At 48.3% G+C, this 18853-nt stretch overlaps 3 protein-coding genes and 2 non-coding genes across 6 annotated transcripts in view; 4 read left to right on the top strand and 1 right to left on the bottom strand.

Moving 5' to 3' along the window:
* The window catches only part of LOC108156461 (extracellular sulfatase SULF-1 homolog), a 30349-nt gene that overhangs the window by 1746 nt on the left and 9750 nt on the right, over positions 1 to 18853 (bottom strand). For both annotated transcript variants that reach the window (XM_017287923.1, XM_017287924.2), the window contains 4 exons: positions 2185 to 3090; positions 1793 to 2119; positions 1050 to 1719; positions 63 to 991 (listed from right to left, as the gene is read on the bottom strand). In XM_017287923.1, the coding sequence (XP_017143412.1) occupies positions 63 to 991; positions 1050 to 1719; positions 1793 to 2119; positions 2185 to 3002 (2744 nt within the window). In that variant the 5' untranslated portion in view covers positions 3003 to 3090. The remainder of the gene's footprint in view (positions 1 to 62; positions 992 to 1049; positions 1720 to 1792; positions 2120 to 2184; positions 3091 to 18853) is intronic.
* Trnaf-gaa lies at positions 10326 to 10398 on the top strand. The gene has a single exon. It is a non-coding gene; the product is annotated as a tRNA-Phe (tRNA).
* On the top strand, positions 10850 to 10922 carry Trnav-aac. Its single transcript has one exon. It is a non-coding gene; the product is annotated as a tRNA-Val (tRNA).
* LOC108156463 (facilitated trehalose transporter Tret1-like) lies at positions 12723 to 14505 on the top strand. The gene is made up of 3 exons (XM_017287926.2): positions 12723 to 12978; positions 13058 to 13233; positions 13308 to 14505. The coding sequence occupies exons 1-3, from the start codon at positions 12801 to 12803 to the stop codon at positions 14433 to 14435; spliced, it is 1482 nt and encodes a 493-aa protein (XP_017143415.1). The 5' UTR covers positions 12723 to 12800; the 3' UTR covers positions 14436 to 14505.
* Positions 15848 to 18079, top strand: LOC108156462 (probable plastidic glucose transporter 2). The gene is made up of 3 exons (XM_017287925.2): positions 15848 to 16138; positions 16650 to 16822; positions 16889 to 18079. Exons 1-3 carry the CDS (start codon positions 15943 to 15945, stop codon positions 18023 to 18025), a joined length of 1506 nt encoding a protein of 501 aa, XP_017143414.1. The 5' UTR covers positions 15848 to 15942; the 3' UTR covers positions 18026 to 18079.

The raw sequence follows: 18853 nt of genomic DNA, 5'->3' as shown, positions 1-18853 counted from the left end.
AGGGGATTGAAATTGCAGGAGATTAGTTATGTGAGCTAGTTCTAGGACAGCCGCTGGCTTACTTCTCTCCCGCATCTGGCTCGCAGTAGCATTCGGCGCGCGAGGCATAGCGCGGCGTCTGGGGCTGCTGCTGTTCCACGGAATCAAAGACGGCGGCACTGCCAAAGCCACGGAAGATCTCCTTTTGTCCCACACCATTGGCATTGGTCCGGGGCGTGCTGCTCACTCCCGTAAAGTAGCTCATGTTGAACTCAGGCCCGGCTCCAGTCTCGCCCAAAAGATTGGCCTCGTTGCGCCTGCGGCTCTCGTTGCGTCGGCCAGCGGCCAGGGCCTGCTTGTTGCTCTCCCTCAGCTGTTTCTTCATCTCCTTCAGTCTGCCGATCTTGTCCTTCAGCAGCTTGATCAGCATATCGATCTGGTTGCGTGAGGTGCGCCACGTCTTCTCGTCATCGTAGATCACATCCGAGCAGTTCACCTTGCCCGTGTTCGCATCCACATAGCAGCGGTGGCCAACACGGCCTCCAGTCTTGGGGAACTTTCCGCCACGCACAATGGAACTGGCACTGGAGTTTCCGTTCGGACTGTGCAGGTCGTGCTCGTTGAACTTGTGCTCCAGGGTTTCCAGTGTGGTCTGTATCTGCTGGATGACCTGGGCAATCGTTTCGTTGGAGCTGGCGCTGGCATTGGCGCTGGCGCTGGCGGCCACCTCCCGCTTGCTGCGATGGCTGGGCTCTTCCACTGACAGCAGATCGATTTTCTGGTGCAGATCCAGCAGTTCCTCCATTTCGTAGGGCATTTCCGTGTGGTAGACGACCGCCCGCTTGTTCCTGCGCTTACCCTGGCCATGGTTCGTGCGCTTGTTTAGGCGGTGGGCGCCGCTGGCGGACGGTGCTCGGATCTTGGTGTACACCAGCCCGTCCGAGGTGAAGCAGGCACAATTGCGTTGGTACTGCTTTCGGGGCATGGCCGCCAACTGGTGCTCCAGCTGGAGCTGAGTAGGAGCAACGAATGAACTTGATATTTAGAGATCTGTTCGGCATTGTACTTACGTGGAACTTGCACTTGTGCTTCCGCCAGCGTCCATCCTCGTTGACGCACTTCCACTTCTGTCCGGGCAGGCAGTTCTTTAGCAGCGCCGGATCGGAGCACTCCGAGTTGAGACGCATCATTTTGGTTATGTACGGGGCCACCGGCAGATTGTTGTCCTGCTGCTGGAGTAGCTCTTGCTCCTCCAGTTCGTCGTCTTCTTCCTCGGCAGCGGCATCCTCCAGATCCTCGTCTTCCAAGGCAGCCGCTGAACTGTCCATGGCTCCATCTCCATCCAGGTCATCCTCTTCGACATCCGTGTCCTCCTCGAAGTCATCCTGCTGCTGCTGCTGCTGCAAGGTGGTGCTGGAGCTCATTAGCGTTGCAGCAGTACTGCCGGGTGTGGTTCCTGTGCCTCCGCCCATAAAGTCCTCGAGCAGCGAGCTGTTAGCCAGCTTCATGCTGCGCCGCTCGGCCTGGAGCCGTGCCCGCGACTCGGCAATCTGATCGGCCGTCTCCCGGCGCCCAGAGCTCTCGATCAGGAAGCTGTCGGGCCAGTTGTCCCGCACAGCGCGGTTCCTGCTGAGCAGCAGGGGCAGGATGCTGCGTCCATCCATGTGCTGGGGCGTCGGTACTCCCCCCATGTCCAGGAAAGTGGGAGCCAGATCCACATTCAACACGATCTCATTGACCCTGCCAGAGAGTATCAGAAATCAGTTTCATTAGTGGAAAGATCTCTCAGGAGGTTCTGCCATCAATCACTTACACCTTGGAGGCCTGTATGCCTGGGCCACGGATGAGGAACGGCACTCGCACGTCGAACTCGAAGGGAAAGCTCTTGCCCTTGATCAGGCCAAACTGACCCAGATGGTAGCCATGGTCCGAGGTGTACACAATGTACGTGTTGTCCAGCTCTCCGAGATCCCGCAGCTCGTTGTACACCCGCTCGACGGCCACATCCACGCTCTGGAGCGTCTGCAGGCGCTTGGTCATCAGGAGATTGGTGAAACGCTTATGCACGGGCTGCATGGGATCGGTGACCCTGAGGATCCACTGCTTGTCCGGATTCGGTGCGTGATCGTACGAGGGAGTGCTGCGAGAACCCACAGAGTACGTCAGAGTTGGAAATGTCAAGGGGAGAAGGATCTGTGTACTCACTGATGGGTGGTCACATTGAAGAACAGATGACTGTACTGCGGTGCCGAGTCCTCCGGGCCATGCGGCGCTGGGAAGCTCATCGTGAGCAGGACGGGCTTTCGCTGGTTCTGCTGCTTCGAGGAGCGCAGGAATGCAATCGAGTCGTTGGCTATCAGATCCGGGTAGTAGTCCTTGGCGTAGTCGAAGCCGTGCTTGATCTTCTGCCCGTTCAGGTTGATGCTGTAGTTGTAGTACTTGGAGTTCATGATCAGCCCGCCCCACTCGCGCCATCCCGGGGGTATGTACGAGCCGTTGTACTTGTTCAGATACTTGCCAAAGTATCCGGTGCGGTAGCCGGCGTTCGACAGATACGTGGCGTAGGAGCGGGTCTCGTGCGTGGCCTGCCACTGGGGACTCGAGCAGTTGTCGTTGTTGGTGAACACCATGTGGTTGTGCACGTACATGCCCGTCAGCAGCGAGGATCGAGCCGGACAGCACATGGGCGTGGTTGTGTAGGCGTGCCGGAACTCGGCCCCCCCGTCCCTCAGGAGGCGCAGGGTGCGCGGCATAAAGTTCAGCGATCCCAGCTCCACATCCTGGTCGTCGGTGAGGATCAGTATGATATTCGGTCGTCGTTCGCGCGGTCCGTTTGAGTCGCGGGAGAAACGCTTTCCCGAACGGCTGCGATGGTGCTGCTGCTGCTGCTGTCGGTGATGTGATGCCGATGGCGATGGCTCGCCGGAAGGCGACTGCTCTTTGCTGAGGACATGGAGCACAAAAAGGAAGAGTATCAGGCAGCCAAGGGCTAGGTGCTTGCTGCAGTGCCCCATCATCATCATTGTAGTATTTGCGAGGAAGGACCGCGCGTCTGAAGACGCGCTCAAACCGCGCAGCAGTCGCCTGCAGAGTGTCTCATGGTTTTCAGACCTGGAAAAGGAGATTTTAGCTTAGTTGATTTTTGTTTCGTCTTGACTGTATTCAGAGATGTTTTAATTGAGATTTTGGCCAGCTCATCTGTGGGCCCTCCAAAAACCATCTCAGGGGATCCCGAATCCGATTCCAGTTGCAGCTGCTTTGAATTTGGGGCTTCTCTTTTGCAGCTGCTGCTTGCCTCTGCGAAATTTCATGCACCAGTTGACCTCGACGGTGCCTCGACTCGAGTGCCCTTGCCACCAAATATTTGCCAAGATTGTTTGCCCCAAAGCGTGGCAGAGGCAGAGGCAGAGACAGTGTCAGAGGCAGAGAGAGGCAAAAGGGAGAGGGAACCGAAAAATCAGAACAGAGCGATGCACATTTTGTCCACTTATCAGAAAATGTCGGCGACGCGACTGTCAACGGCTGTGCCTGCACACCCACAACCACACCCACAACCACCCCTCTCCTGGTTCCGTTCAAGTGTATTTTCGTCCTTGCTGAAATTTATGTGCCACTTGCCGTTAAGTGAAAACTGCATTCGCTGGATGGCTGTGTTATGCTCACTTGGCATTGAGCCGGAACTCGACTGGAAGCCATCGTCCCACCGCCACACTCGAGCAACCTGCATTTCATTGAGTGGAAGTTGGAGGCTATAAAAAGTGCTCGGAGTGGGGTCGCCTTAAGTGTGATTTATGTGGTCGCAGTGTCCCGTTTTGTTGCATTGTAATTGCCAGAAATGGTAGCATATACTTCCACCAAGTTCCCACTTAAGCAGAGTCTTAAAGGCCCATCAAGACGCGACCTTCTACTTCTACTTCTACCATAAGGGCACTCAACCATTTGACATGGCCTTGGCGTGGTCAGCGACTCGTCGTCACGCAATGGAGAATCATCTGAAACACACATTAGATACATCTTGAAACGGCAATCTCAATCTTAAAAGCGTTCGCCACTCAGAGCTTCCTAAAAACTTTGAGTTCGAGTAGATAATTCTCTCTTTTGGAATGCTCTTTGATCTTCGCTTAACAATTGGCTCTTTGCCGCTCTCTGTGCTTCTCGAAAAGCATTACCTAGTCTCTCTGAAGACTTCATCTAAGCGAATATCTCTTAAATCTGAATCTGAACGAAACCCAACCCAAAAAAAAACCCAGTTTCGAAGGCAGTTGTGTTGCATAATCGCACACAAAAAATGCTTCCTCGGAAGACTTTTTGGGTGTGGAGTCCAAAAGACAAGCAAAATGTCTGTTCAAAATGCAAACAAAAATAAGCCAAGAGAAACAACAAAGAAATAGCTGGTAGTTGAAGATGCCACCAACATCCGGCGGCGGTGGATGGATGGCAGCCCCTTGAACGTGGCACAATGGCTGAGTGGGAGTCCCAGGCTCTGTGGCAGATGCAATAGAAGGCATTTTGCCAGGCATTTTATTTATTTCTGCTCAATTATGTTGCATTTTCTGCCACCGAAATAGAAACGCCAATTGCCGTCGAATCGAATCAATCAGAACTGAACGGAAGACAGAGAAAGAAAGCTGAAGTGGCAGAAAGCAGCTGGAAACAGCCGCCTGCCACCCCAGCCCCTCCAGCCACTTGACAGACGAAACTTCCTTATTTCCCCAAGGCTGTTCCCTGTTCCCTGCAGTCCAGCGAAACCCGGCGACTGGGAACGAGTTTGGGCCCAGCATGACCCAACCGTCCATGGACCTAAAAGGGAAACAAACATGTTTCTTGGCAAACAAAACCAAACAAAAACCACAGCCGAAAGGGGCTCTGGAACTGGCTCTCTCCTTTTTTGTGTGTGCGGCATCTTCCTGTCGCCTGCTGACAGACGTCACGCATGCGCAGACTGGCCAGAAAGAGCAGGAGACCTGGCCTGGACCTGGCCTGGACCTGGCCTGGACCTGGACCTGGACCACAGGGAACGTGTTCTCGGCCTGGCAACAAACAGAACACAAAACTTGCCCCCTGCCAAAAGCAAAAACCACACAGCTGAAGAGGCCGACGATCGAGAGGGGGAGAGAGCATCGAACGCCAACACGATTTCCTGATTCATTCATGAATTTCATGACTTTTGTTTTGTGTCCTTCTGCTGCGATCCCCCATGGCCCAGGGCCCCACACCACCATTCCTCATTCCCGATCTACGGACTGAAAAATCGTGCCTGTTGCTAGGCGATCGTAAAATTTTATTACAGCAACATTTACTTGAAGGATGCGATGCTTCTTGGTTTCTTTCTTTTTCTTTTGTAAGGGCTCCAAAGCCACATTTCTTGCTTTGTTTTCTCCCTTTCGGTATTTTTATGGGTCTGCCTTTTGGTCAGGGGCGTCCCTTTGTGGGGGTTCCTCCATTCCAGGAACCCTAAGAGTCCCATCTGTGAGTCACAGTTCTGGTATTCACTTATCCCCGAAACCAGAGTTCTGTCGAGTCTGCAATTCGTTCGCAATAAACCAAGTGCTTCCATCGAGTGACAAACAAAATGCATGTAAAATAATGCGATTTCTCTTATCCCGCAGACAAAATGATTGCACAACAGGAGAGGGAGGGGACCAGCAGCAGGGCCGACAGACAGATAGATCAGATAGAGCTGGCCAGAGGGGCATTCAATTAAAAGTAAATACAGATTTCAATTAGCTCAGAGTCGAAGTCCACTCGAAGTCCAGACAGAAGACTGGAGACCATGCTCCTGGTCTCCACTTTCCAGATTTATGAATATGCAAATAGACTGGAGTCGACTAATCTGACAGCGTCCCGAGACAGAGATGATAAATTCCGCCTTATCGCATCGGATTGCCAGGAACTCGAAGCTGTCTGGAGACTGGGACTCGCGATTCGCGACTCATTAGCGTGGATGTCAACGAATCAAGTGGGTAAATAGGAGGAACAGCAGCAGGCAGTCGGTGCAGTCGGAGCACTCGGAGCAGGCAATCTTCCAGACGTCACTGGGTCTGCAAATGTGGAGCAGTTTCTGCGTAGGCTGCAATCCGTGGCGTAGCCCCTGCCAGTCCAAGTCCAACTTTGCGCTTAATTATGCAATTAACAAGGCAGGCGACTCCGACTGGGACTGCGACTGCGACTGGCAGGGGTTTGGGTTTGACATGTGACCAGTTGATGGCTTTGCCAAGTCAATTTAACGCTTAACTAACTATTTAAAAGCTAACTCATGCGCGGACCGCAGTGTGACATGGGCCAGGGGCAGGGGCAGGGCAATGCAACACCCACTCCCACTCCCACTAGCACTCCCACACACACACGAACACATAAAGTCCATGCAACATCTTCGTTACTTGCGGCTGGCGGCTTTTTCAGTTCGATTTATGCATATTTAATGGTACCCCCTAGCCCGAAACCCCAAGCCCAAACCCCAAACCCGAGAACTCGGGCCCCGAAACATGTGGCAAATGTCACTTAAGTGGGTTGGACAGGCCCCACGCGGATGAGGGCCAGGAGAGGAGAGTCGTGTCGAGTCGAGTCGAGCCCCTACTTTGTGGCAGAGCCAATTTGCGTTTTGCTCACCCAACTTGCCTCAGCCGAGTGAAACCTGAACATGTTGTGACAGTTCTGTAATGGACTTGAAATATTTAAGTTGTTCCCTTTTGGCCCAACACTCGAGAAAGTTTAGTTTTCAGACCCCTGAGGGGGGGGCACGGGCTGTGTGCATGACAAATTGGGTGGAATATCATTAAAAAATGTTTATATTTTCCCGCCAGTCGTTAGTCCATTGGACAGGCTCATAAAACGCCGCCTTCCCTCCCCCTAGAAGCAACTGTCAAACCAATTAAATTCATTCAAACACCAGAAGGAAAATGATGAAAAATGTAAAAAAGTATAAAAGATGGATATGTTTTTTTAAATTAAATATAAAAGTCAAGGCAGGCAGAGAGGCCAAGGGAAGTGTGACCAACGTGCTGAAGATCGAGAAAAATTATAGAAGGCTACCCGAATACCCTTCGCTTCGCAGATCAGTCGATCGAGGCAACAGAAAGTGCGACCGAGAATGCAAAAACAAAATACATACAGTGCTGGTTGTTTCTTTTTTGATCTTCTTGTTGGAGTGCCCCAAATTCAAAATACATTCCATTTGGAATACATTTTGCATATCTTATGAATAAAGCACAAGAAATTGGAGCATTCTTGCATTTGTACTTTCTAAAAGAAAGGGAAAGAAGAGCCTTCAAATAAAGTGCAAATGTAACCTATGTAGAAAACAGAGAGGTAAAACCAGTGGGGGATCATAATACCCCTTTGAAAGTGTATAAGGAGGTAAGCCAAAACTTATATAAATATGTAATATCTTGCAGGGCGAAGCAGAGAGACCAATTTGTAAATAGAAATAAAACAGAAAACAACCCAAATGTCGGTTCCGCCGTCGGATCTGACGACTCAACAATAAATTTCAATGGCAACAAATTGTTTGGGGGAATGTCTTTCAGTAAATCTTGTGGTTTGTGGCTTTTTTTTTGTTGCCGGAATTATAATAAGGAGAGTGACCTGAGAGAGTGGCTGAGATTTCAGTTTGGCTGTCCAATCAATTTATGGCCAGTTCCCAGGCAGAGGCGAATGACCAGAAACCAGAGATATCATTCAGTCAGCGGTTTACGAGTATTCAACAGACTCGACTTCCATTGCACTGCCAAATGGAAATTTATTCATTCTTAATCAACGCGAAAGAAAACCACAAACAAACTTCTGTTCATATTTAATACCTGTCTTTGGCAATTTGTTTTACAGATTTTTGGGTAATTTATTTTGCAGCTGCTGGCGGAGTTTTGCAAAGGCAATTCCTAATAAAAACACTATAAGGAAAAAAACAAGTATTTTTGCAATTAACTCAATTACAAGCTATGGCCAAGAAGGCCTCCCCTTCCCCTTTCGCCCCCCTCTCTCAAACAATTCGTATTCGAAATCGCTGGTAAAGGTTAAAAGTGAACTGCAGAGAGAACTCCTTCTGCTGTATTCCCCAACAATTGCCCTAATAAGGCAATTACCCAGGGGAGTGGAATCTACCTATATCATAAATAAAGCCCCCCCCTTTGGTTGTTGTTCCTGTTGTTATGCCATAAACAAATCAAATCAAATTGTGACCCACTTAGCGATGGAAATGGTGGAAATGCAATTGCCATATACTGCTGGATAAAAAGTCGACTTGCGCCAGCAAAAAGTGTCCCCCACTGGAAAGGGGCTTGGGCTCTCCACTCCCCTCTCTGTGCTGCAAAGGACTTCCTTTTGGTTTGGTTGCCTGACATTTACATATCAGTTTTCGCCAGGCCGAATGTCGTACGAGTAGGGCTAGAGTTTTCTAGGTAATCCACAGAGGGCCAGATATCGATTTCTGGCTTTCTTATCGTAGAGTTATCTACCCCCTGGGGGATCTGTTGAAATGAAAGTTCACCTTTTCTATAGATCTCTCCCTTGAATTCTCGTCTTTAAAGTGTTCTCAAGGTCTGGTCACCCAGCAGACGGGCCCCTCAGAGAGGACCCCATCCAAAGTTGTGACCGAGCGAAAATAGAAATTCTAGCGAAAATGTTAAGCATTCTCTTGACATATCAGAGGAATGCTGTTGTCGTCATTGTTTGGTCGCGATTCAATTTGCTCGCCGCTGAAAATAAAACACAATTAATTGCTGCCTCCAGACTGTCTGAAATTTTGAAATTTTTCGCGGCGATGACACACGAAAAAAGTATCACAATTAAATTAATATTAAAAACTGCAAAAAAAAGAGAAGAATAATAAAAACCTGCTCGCCTTGGACTAAATGGTGGACAGTGGTCAAAAACACACGCAAAATATGAAATCTGTGGGCAGGCGACTGGCCATAAATCATAAACCGACAACGGGGCGTGGACGTGGGGGCATGGCTTGGTTTTCAGAGGAATTTCGGTCTGCCACACGATCGGTTTTCAAGAATGTGAATCATTAACAGAGCCCCAAAAAGCAGCAAAGGCCAGGGGGGCAGCCGAGACTGCAGACAATGACGATCCCGGGCCAAAAGGTACGTTTGGAGGCTCAGTTTTCAGCGCCGGGCGTCAAACGGAAGCCGCATTAGTTGCACAAACACACCACACACACACACGCTGCCACAGATACACTGAGCACAAAAGGTGCTCTTCTCAGAGAGGCCATATACACATACATATACACTGTACATATAGAGAGGGATCAGGTTATATCCAGGCGAGCACAAGGCCACAGCTTTTGAGGGACACGAGCACGAGCCCTGCTGTCGGAGCAGCAAAAGGCATTGGGCCTGGCACTTTGATTTCGAATGAATTTATCAGGTTACTGCGGCACTTTCCATAACTGAGGAATGCAGAAAAGGGTTGGATCTTGACAGGGAAACATTTATTCCACGATATAGGCGATTATATTGTTTGTTTCCTTGTCCTACTGACTCATTCGATTCACTGAATCAAAATGATATTTTCTCGAAACTTTTCGCATACAGTTTCCTGTAGTTCTCATTCGTCAGATTTGTCGTAACTCACTTAAGGGAAATTTCTGAATTTTAGCAGGCAGGAAGTGCCAATCAATATACAAATTTGCTGGCATTGAAGAAGGGATTTTAATTACTGATTGACTTTCCATGAATTTCCCCATAATAAACAATTTTTCATATTCTACCGATTCGGTTGCCATTGAAAACTGTTTGTTTGCCATTTCTTCGAAAGTTCAAAGAACGAAAATACACATTCTGACAGATTGCCAAAGAAACAAGAAGAAAACACACAAAAATCAACAAAAATTAATTTCATCCTAGCCTTGCCCTGCCCGTCAGAAGTCACGCCTCGTTTGGGTGCAGTATAAATAGTAGCAGATTTCGATCCGTGGGCTCATAAAATGTTACAAATGCTACAATTAACGTAATTATTACACGTTGGCCCAGAGTCAACGAAACCAACGAAATTTCACTGAAATTTCCGCTATAAAAAAATCCGCAGCTGCATAGAGATTTTCCCCCGCCCCGATGTTTGTTTGTGGAGCTATTAAGACGTTGCAAGTGTCAACGTAAATCTTTGCGACTGTCAAAAATTGTGACAGCCCAAAAAATTGGCATGGCCCGCAGAAATGCCGATTTATAAATAGCAAAACAGAAAAATTAAATGAACTTTACTGTGAACCTATTTATACGCGCAGTCCAAGATTCAAGATTGCGTTTCCTTTATAAAAGGTATTCAATAGATACATATATGTAGGTAGAGTGGATGGGGATCCCTTAGCTTTCGATGCTTTGGATGTTGTAAGAGATGCACCAGCCGAAATAGCTCAGTTGGGAGAGCGTTAGACTGAAGATCTAAAGGTCCCCGGTTCAATCCCGGGTTTCGGCAAGACTCCTCTTTTTCCCCCGACAAAAATTCAATTTTTAAAACGATGACATTTTAACAGCATTGAAGGGGGAGATACTTATTATATTTCATTTACTTTAAATATTATAGTATATTAATTGTTTTGGTATTTTGATTATTTGTAATGTTTTTGCAGTTTTAATATTTGATCTACTCGAATTTCAATTAAATTTTATTCAATTAATTAATTAATTAAATTTTATTAATTATTAATATTAAATTAATTTTATTTGAATATTTTAATTATTTTATTAATTTTAATATTTCAATTATTCTCGGGGCTGGAATTCGAGGATGTTTCCGGGTTTGTTTGTAGAAGTTTTCATGGGATTATTTTTAATTTAATATGAATTTCAATGATTTCCACAGAGCTTTCTTAGATTCCCTATGATTGGCTTTGAAAATCGCAATTTTCGTGGCCACCCTCGAGGATGTTTCCGTGGTGTAGTGGTTATCACATCCGCCTAACACGCGGAAGGCCCCCGGTTCAATCCCGGGCGGAAACATAGGGAATTCTTTTTTGCTCTACTTCCACTGTGAATCTTCAAATGAATTTACTTCTTACTTTTTATATTTAGAAAATGATTCACGCTCCAAAGCTAATAAATCATATTTGGCTCGGCAACAAACCAAAAGTTTTGTTTATATTTTATTTGATCGATTTGGGGAAATGATTTTCGTGTCGTGTGTTCACACAACACAAAACACAACACTGATGTTTCGATTCTCGGTAAACTAAATTCCTGTCTGACTGCCAGCATGCCCCCACCAGCCGCCAGGCCCCCGCCTCTCACGTACCTCCGCCACTGGAAGCAAGTGCTGTGGGCATCCATGAAATGCGTGTATTTCATTCTGGTGATCAAGTGCTGCCAGAACATACACCGCATGAATATGCAGAGACGGCTGGCCAGCCGCTTAACAGGGCCCAAATAGGGAACGGCAAGGCAAAGGCTTAGGAGCAGCATATGGTTTATTTGACAAAGAATAAATGACTGTCCAAGAATGTGTCTTGTGTCTATTCTCTGCTTTAATACATTTTTATTAGCCCAGAGATTCGCGTCGCGCTTGACGGGTACTGTCTGTCGGCCAGAGTAATTAGACTCCATTAGTTGGCACAGCAGACACCAGCCATCAGCCTCCAGCCATCAGCCTCCAGCCATCAGCCATCAGCCACCAGAATCCAGCCGCAGAGAGTTTCTCCTGAAGGCAAAGGCAAAGTGCTCTCATGTGCCATGTGCCATGTGCTCCATTGGCATCTCGCATCTCTATATCCATTTGTATCTCCATCTACAGCCATATCTGTGTGTCCCTACATGCTGGTGGCGTTCATAATTTGTGCGCCATTAGACAACTTTATGCATAAACTCATTAAAATGTACTTGAATCTCTCAGAAATGGGTTTGCAGATTGGGGATGTGTGACTGGAACTGGCGTCGCATTTGGCTAATTTGTCGAGGAGCAGCGACAAATGACAAGAAACAGGCAACAGTCCGTCTGTCTTCGCTTTTCTCCAGCACCCAGTCGGCACTCTAAGCTCTCGGCACTCTCTAGTCCCCATAGGCAGAACGACATGTGTGCGATTTGACAGTTTGAGGCGCAACAAGATAGATTGGCCCATGAAGATGCTGGCTGGCTGATGGTATGCCATGGAGTGGAATGGATGGAGCAGTGGATGGAAATGGCAATGTCAGTTCAGACATTACGCAATTTGAGACAACTCAAGCAAGCACTTGAGTGTTGCCCCGTCCCGATGGAATAATTATGAAGATGATGCTGCCGCTGCCTGCTAATCTCTTGACTGTTGTTGCAACACCCAGACCGCTAGACAGGCGCTGTGCCACAAGCCAATTGGAGAGGAGTCCAACAGACCAGGCAACAGATACATAGATACCCCACAAAAAGCAAAGAATAATAAGCATAAATGGAATTAAAAGGTTTAGTAATACTTAAAAGATAGTTTTAAAAGCTTATCACCAAATTAATCGTAAGAATGGTGCAACTTTTCGGGAACGCCTTTCATCTAGGGAATCCCTACCAGCAGAAGACTTATCAGACTTGTCGGATACCAATGTACTGTATTTATAGAATAGGAAGGGCACTAAAAAAAGAACCCTGTTGCTGATTGACCATGATTCAGTGAACAGGCAACCAATTCCAGGTACACACCCCACCTAATCGAATCAAAAGGAATCGAAAAATAAACTGATTGCATTGGCAATTATCTATCACACGCATTATCTGTAATGATAACTAGATACCAGGTATCGCGGGTGTCACATTTAAATGCGAAGAAATGGCCGAAAGCAAGACCCAGTTTTGAGCGAACCCCCGAAGAAGACGTTTCAACTGCTCCGCTTTTTGGCTATCCGTGAAAAGTGAGCGGAATGACGACCATATATGCAACAACGGCTCCCGACTTCAAGACGGACGGCATCTATGCACCATCCGCCCCATGCGGCAACACAGGATGTGCGCCCCAAACCCAACAAACGGTGACTGTGACTGTGACACAAACGCGATTCATGCGGAATACCAATCGGAGATCGCTCCTGTCTTCAGCAAGTGAGTCTTTCATGCCGAAATATCCATTATCAATCATGGATCGAATCGAATGTGTGGAAAATTTGTTGTCTCTTTTCAGTTTTCTGGTTTCTGGTATACGGAGGCATGGACTTGGCCCAAAGTGTCGGCTGGAATCAGCCCGTTAGCGTTATTCTCGTATCGCCCGAATACCAATACAGCTGGTTTATCGGTGTCATCATTGGAGCCTGTGTGTCTGCTCTGACAATGACGTTCATCCCAAAGATCGCCTATTATGTGAGTAAGCTACGATCCACTACGATCGGCTGGATCCTGACACACACACTCTCTCTGTCCTCATTCTCGTGTAGCTCCTGGGTGGCCTTATGCAGCTGACGGGTGCCATTATCTTCACGAGTGCCCCATACGAGTACACAGCCATTCTGGCCGCCCGCTATGTGGGCGGAGTGGGCATTGGCCTGATCACAGTGCCCTTCCTCCTCCACATCGGCGAGATATCCACCCAGACACGCGGCGTTGACTCAGCGATGGAGCAGGTCGCCCTGGCCATGGGCGTTTGCATCCAAGTCACTTACGACACAGAATGGTCGAGCTCATTGGATATATCCGCGAACCTGCTCCACGGCATTTTAGGGATTATATTCTCGGTGTTTGGCTTGTTGTTTGCCCTGGTGTCCGTGGAGTCGCCCGTCTTTTATATACGCCGGGATCAGGAGGAAAAGGCGCGCCAGTGCCAGCAAATGCTTGTGGCCGGCAACGTTCCGAAGACCGTCAACGCGCTGTTCGAGGAGGCCAGGCTCTATGTGGTGGAGAGCGAGAGCAGGAGCCTCGGCGAGGAGCTGTCCGCTTCCGTGATGCCCTTCTGCAAGCTCTTCTTTTTCCGCTGCTTCGTGGCGTTCACCCTCGCCCTGCCCCTGACATGGTCCATCGTGGGAAGCACTGCGATCTCTGAGGGGTCCATCTTCGCCTGGCCCCTCTATGTCTGGAGCGCGCTACGTCTCATCAGCACCCTTTTCACCATCTGCGCCCTGGACACGCTGGGACGCAAGGGCGTCTCGCTGGTGGGTCTGCTCTGCATGGCCGGCCTGATGCTGGGCATGGCAGGGATATATGCTACACCGGCCAACAGCTACAGCTGGTACTACATGGGGCAGGTGTGCAACCTGGGACTGGCCTTCCAGGCCTTCGCCGGACTCTTCATCTGCAGCTCCAGCCCCTATCTGGGCGAGGCGTTTCCCATGAGGGTCAAGCCCTTCTTCGTTGGCCTGATCGTTGCCTGCGAGCAGGTGGTCCACGTCATCGTGATAGTCGCCTTCAAGCCCACAACGGACTACCTCTTCCAGTACTTCCTGATCGTGGGCATTATCATGCTGCTGGGCGTGATATTCTTCGCCATCGTCATGCCGGAGACCAAGAAACTGACGCTGCGGAAGGCTGGCGAGCGGTTCCAGCGAGTGCATAATGTAAGCCCCTACTAGACCTAAGGATCGTTAAGAATGGTTGGATCGATGGAGGATCAATGTTGAATATAACTATTAGAAATACAAAAGGAAATATGAATTTTTCATTTGGTTTTGCTGGCTTTCAAAAAGTCTGTTGAGTGGGGCAAGTAAAATCCGTATTTGTAGATCGGTTCCCCAATTCTCCAAAAATGTCCGTCCATAAAAGTGTTATGTCCTACTCAGAGTTGAACGTCCTACTTATCTCTAGCGAAAAAAAGAACAGTTTCTAAAAGGTTCCTAACTTTTGGTGGCATTTGAATCAGCAGTTTTGTTTCGAGCTAAAGAAAAAGGGGGAAAAATTCCACATTTTTAAATTGGAGTGGGGAAATGAATAGGCCAGCCCTCGTAGTTTCCTTAAAAAAGTAAGGTCTGCAGGGGGTAAGAGTCTAAGTTCTAAGAAATTTTCTTTTCAGCTAAGGATCATATCAATATGGAAACTAAAGAAAGAAACAGCTGTTTTTCGATTAAATGTACTTAGATTTAGATCAGTCTTTGGTGTGACATTCCCTAGAAAGACTCGTTGGGAACGCTTGAAATTCTACATATGTTTGTACATTAAACACCTAATTCATTTGAACAGTTCGCAACAGCTATTAAAAAGGCTTAGTAGCTTATGACTGATTATATTTTGATGAAATATACCATATTTTTTAGCATTTTATTGGTAATCAGAATAGCTCAGAATAGTCTTCTATACACTTAAGTAGCAAAAACACGATCCCTAAATTTAAGTGAGAAATTCCGATAGGGTGTGGGTGTGAGCGGAGAAAAGATCTGTAAGCCCATTTAAAAGTACGACAGCAAGAGGACAGACACAAGAGGAGAAAAACCCTTATCCAGTATTACTGGCTGGATTGAAGTAACTTTATATCCTTTTCGTGGGTCTCGACTCAACTCTGAACTCAAAAATTGTGGGTTCTCACCACCTTTAAGATCTCAACACTTGTAGGAATCGAGCTCGAGTACCCATCGAAAAATCAGCCAGCCAGTCATCCTCCAGTGGGCCAGTAGGCTTTCCCAGAGACCCCAATTTATTGGGGGTATCCCCTGTCGTACACACACTACGAATGTATCACCCCAGTGAAAGGTGAACTTTGGCCCAGCTGGAACGATCAATTTAACCAATACGACTAGGACACCAGCCGGCAGCCAGCAGGCAGTGAGTGAGTCAGTAGTTTGGCCTCAAGCTACCACTCTTTGGGGAGACTTATCAAGGCTTATTTTCCGTGAATCACGGTCGTGGAGAAGTAGCTGGGGGAGTGTACGATACGCGTGTATCTAGCAGCTGATAAAATACTATATCAATTACGAGTATCTCTTGGTCAGATATCTATAATGCTGATAGTATTCACTTATAGGTTGAGTACAATAAAATTATAAATACGCGCCCAGTACGTCCATAGGCGCCAAATCAAACGAATCGAACGGGTCTTGAAGCGGAAATTCAATTTGCAAACGCATTTTTCTTATATAACTAAGGAACATGTCGACCACGACGTATGTGACCTCGGTGCCGGTGTCTGTCCAGCAGACCCACTACGTCTCAGGACAACAACCGCAGACCACGTACATCACCACAGGACGGGCTCCACCGCCACCGCCACCCAATGTGGTCAATGTGGTGGTCGTCAATCAGGGGGGTCGCTGGAGTAAGACGGCAACGAAAACTGGAACAGCAGGTGGGCCAGCAGGGAGAGCAGCTTGAGAGAGTGCCCAAAAGTTCTTCAAGAACTCAGGGTTACGACCCATAACCGAACCAATACGAGTATCGCAGTGCTTATCAGTAGCTCCTTATCATTTTCGGTAGCTGGAATGTATTATATTTAAAAGACACCCTCCTTCTTCTGATAAAAGTGTCACCAAAACACAAAGCCTTTTAAGCCAACCAACAAGATTCCTTCTGTGGGGTAGCATGTGAATTCATAGAGGTTTTAGTTCGATCTGTGGCTGGATTGACACTCTACAAACCAAGATAATAGAAGGTTACATTCGACGGAATTCAGCCAATTTTAGCCATATCTCAGATTCCATTTCGATCTCAACTTCCACCATAAACAGGTCCCTAAACATCCCCAGGTGTTGCTGTAGATTCTAGAACTGAATGGCTGCCTAGTTTGGTTAAATCTATAGAAACGAAGCACAAAATTGCAACAAAGCCAACTAATCCACTCCAACCTCTCCACCATTTAGCCACCTTTGCCTTTGTTTATGCCGGTTTGGACATGGCCCAAGGCCTTGGCTGGAATCTGAACGCGAATGTTCCCACCACCACGGAGTTCCAGTACAGTTGGTTCATCGGATTCATCATCGGAGCTCTTGTTTCCGCTGTGGCGGTGTCCTTTCTCCCAAAAAAGATCTTCTATGTAAGTGTACAAACAGATAGATAGATAGATGTTGTCGTGCCCCTCTAATCCGTAATGTTTCTCCAGGGTCTGGGCAGTATTATGAACCTGATCGATGCCATTATCTTTGTGAGTGCTCCGTATGAGTACGAGTCCATTCTGGCCGCCCGCTACGTGGGGGGCGTGGGCATCGGCCTGATCACGGTACCCTTCATCATCCACAGTGCGGAAATCTCCACCAGCAATAGTCGCGGCACCTGCTCCGCCTTGGAGCAGTACGGCCTCAGCCTGGGCATCGCCATTCAGGTGATCTACGACTCGCAGTGGGCGAGCGACCTAGGAATGGCGGTGAATCGGGTGCACGGCATCTTCGGCATTGTCTTCTCCGCCTTTGCCATCGGCAGTGTGGCCATGGCGATCGAGTCGCCCATCTTCTACATCCGTCAGAACCAGGAGGACAGGGCCCGGGCCAGTATCCGGCGACTGATGGACAGCTGGTGGACCGTCGAGAGGGGCAATCAGGCGTACGAGGAGGCCAAGCTGTATGTGGTGGAGGGCACCAGCCAGAACGTGGGCGAGCAGATCGCCGAATCCATGATGCCCTTCATCAAGATGCTCTTCTTCCGGGGCTTTGTGGCCTTCACCATCTCGCTGCCGCTCTCCTGGTCGATAGAGACGAGCACCTACGTGTTCGAGAACACCTTCTACGCCTGGCCGAGCATCGTGTTCGGCGCGCTCCGCCTGCTGGGATCCCTCATCACGATGGCCGTTCTGGACACAGTCGGACGCAAGTTCGTCTCGCTGCTGGCACTCATGTGCATGGCTGCACTAATGCTGGGCATGGCCGGGATCTACGGCGACTACTCGAACATCCTGAGCCCCTACTACATGCGGCAGGTGGCCAATCTGGGCGTGGGCTTCCAGTTGTTCGCGGGCATCTATGTCTGCAGCTCGTCGGCCTATCTGGGGGAGGCGTTTCCGCTGCGCGTGAAGCCCTTCCTGATTGGCCTGATCGTGTGCGTCGAGCAGGTGATCCACATCGTTGTGATTGCCACCTTCGCCTCCATCACGTCCGAGTACTTCTACAAGTATTTCGTGGTCGTGGGTATTCTCCTGGTCGTGGGATTGGTGGCCTTTGCCATCCTCATGCCGGAGACGCGGGGCACGACGCTGCGGAAGGCGGGCGAGCGCTTCCGACGAGTGCACGATGTCATGGCCTACTAGTTGGCGACTATCACTCAAATTCAATAAATTCGGCTCCCCCGAAACAGTTGACAATATGTATTTCGTATCTACTTTTTGCCTGGTGGAGGGGGGACATTACTCATACGCCACGTCGACTTCCGCACGGCCTGCAAAATGCAAAAAGTCCACAGTCCACGGTCCTGCCCCCAGCCGGCGACTTGTGGCAGCTGCATTCAGACTTTTCTTTTTATGAATATTTATGCCTTCTCAAATGTTTAATGCGGTTAATTTTCCCACTCCCTGCCACTGGAGACTATTTTTATAGGCTTGCCGCTGGTCGCCTCGCCGCAGTTTATTTTGAACTTTATTATGAGCTAATTTATGTACACATGCGCCTCCGCTGTGGCTGGATCATCGGAGTCTGGCGCAGACTTTCCCTCGATCCCTAAACCCCCTAAACGGATCATGCCAGGGCGTATACCATACTTGTACTATAAGATACAGATGCAGACACAGAAACAGATCCCTTAGTTTGGTCTGTTCCATTTTTGACACTTTGATGGCGCTTTCACATGTTTGTTTAGCTTCTTGCCAACAGTTTATGTGCCTTTAATGCGCTTTTATGGATCAAATTGGGCCTCACGCCTAATTAAGCATAGTATCTGGATGGCAAACAGCTGCAATATTATTCGGGGAGTACTCTAAATGAAGTTTCTGGGTTCTGTCATTGCATTTGATGTGGAATTTACTGCTCTAAAGGAATATCTGAATAGGAATTCGGAATGTAAACTAATCCAAATTGAATTGTTTCCTAATGTAGTACATATGGTAAAATATTCCTTTACGAAACACCGCGAATATTCATAA

This window comes from Drosophila miranda, chromosome 2 (genome assembly GCF_003369915.1).
Source record: "Drosophila miranda strain MSH22 chromosome 2, D.miranda_PacBio2.1, whole genome shotgun sequence".
Classification (NCBI taxonomy): domain Eukaryota; kingdom Metazoa; phylum Arthropoda; class Insecta; order Diptera; family Drosophilidae; genus Drosophila; species Drosophila miranda.
Note: the sequence above shows the minus strand (reverse complement) of the source record. Positions and strands in the feature narration are given on the sequence as shown.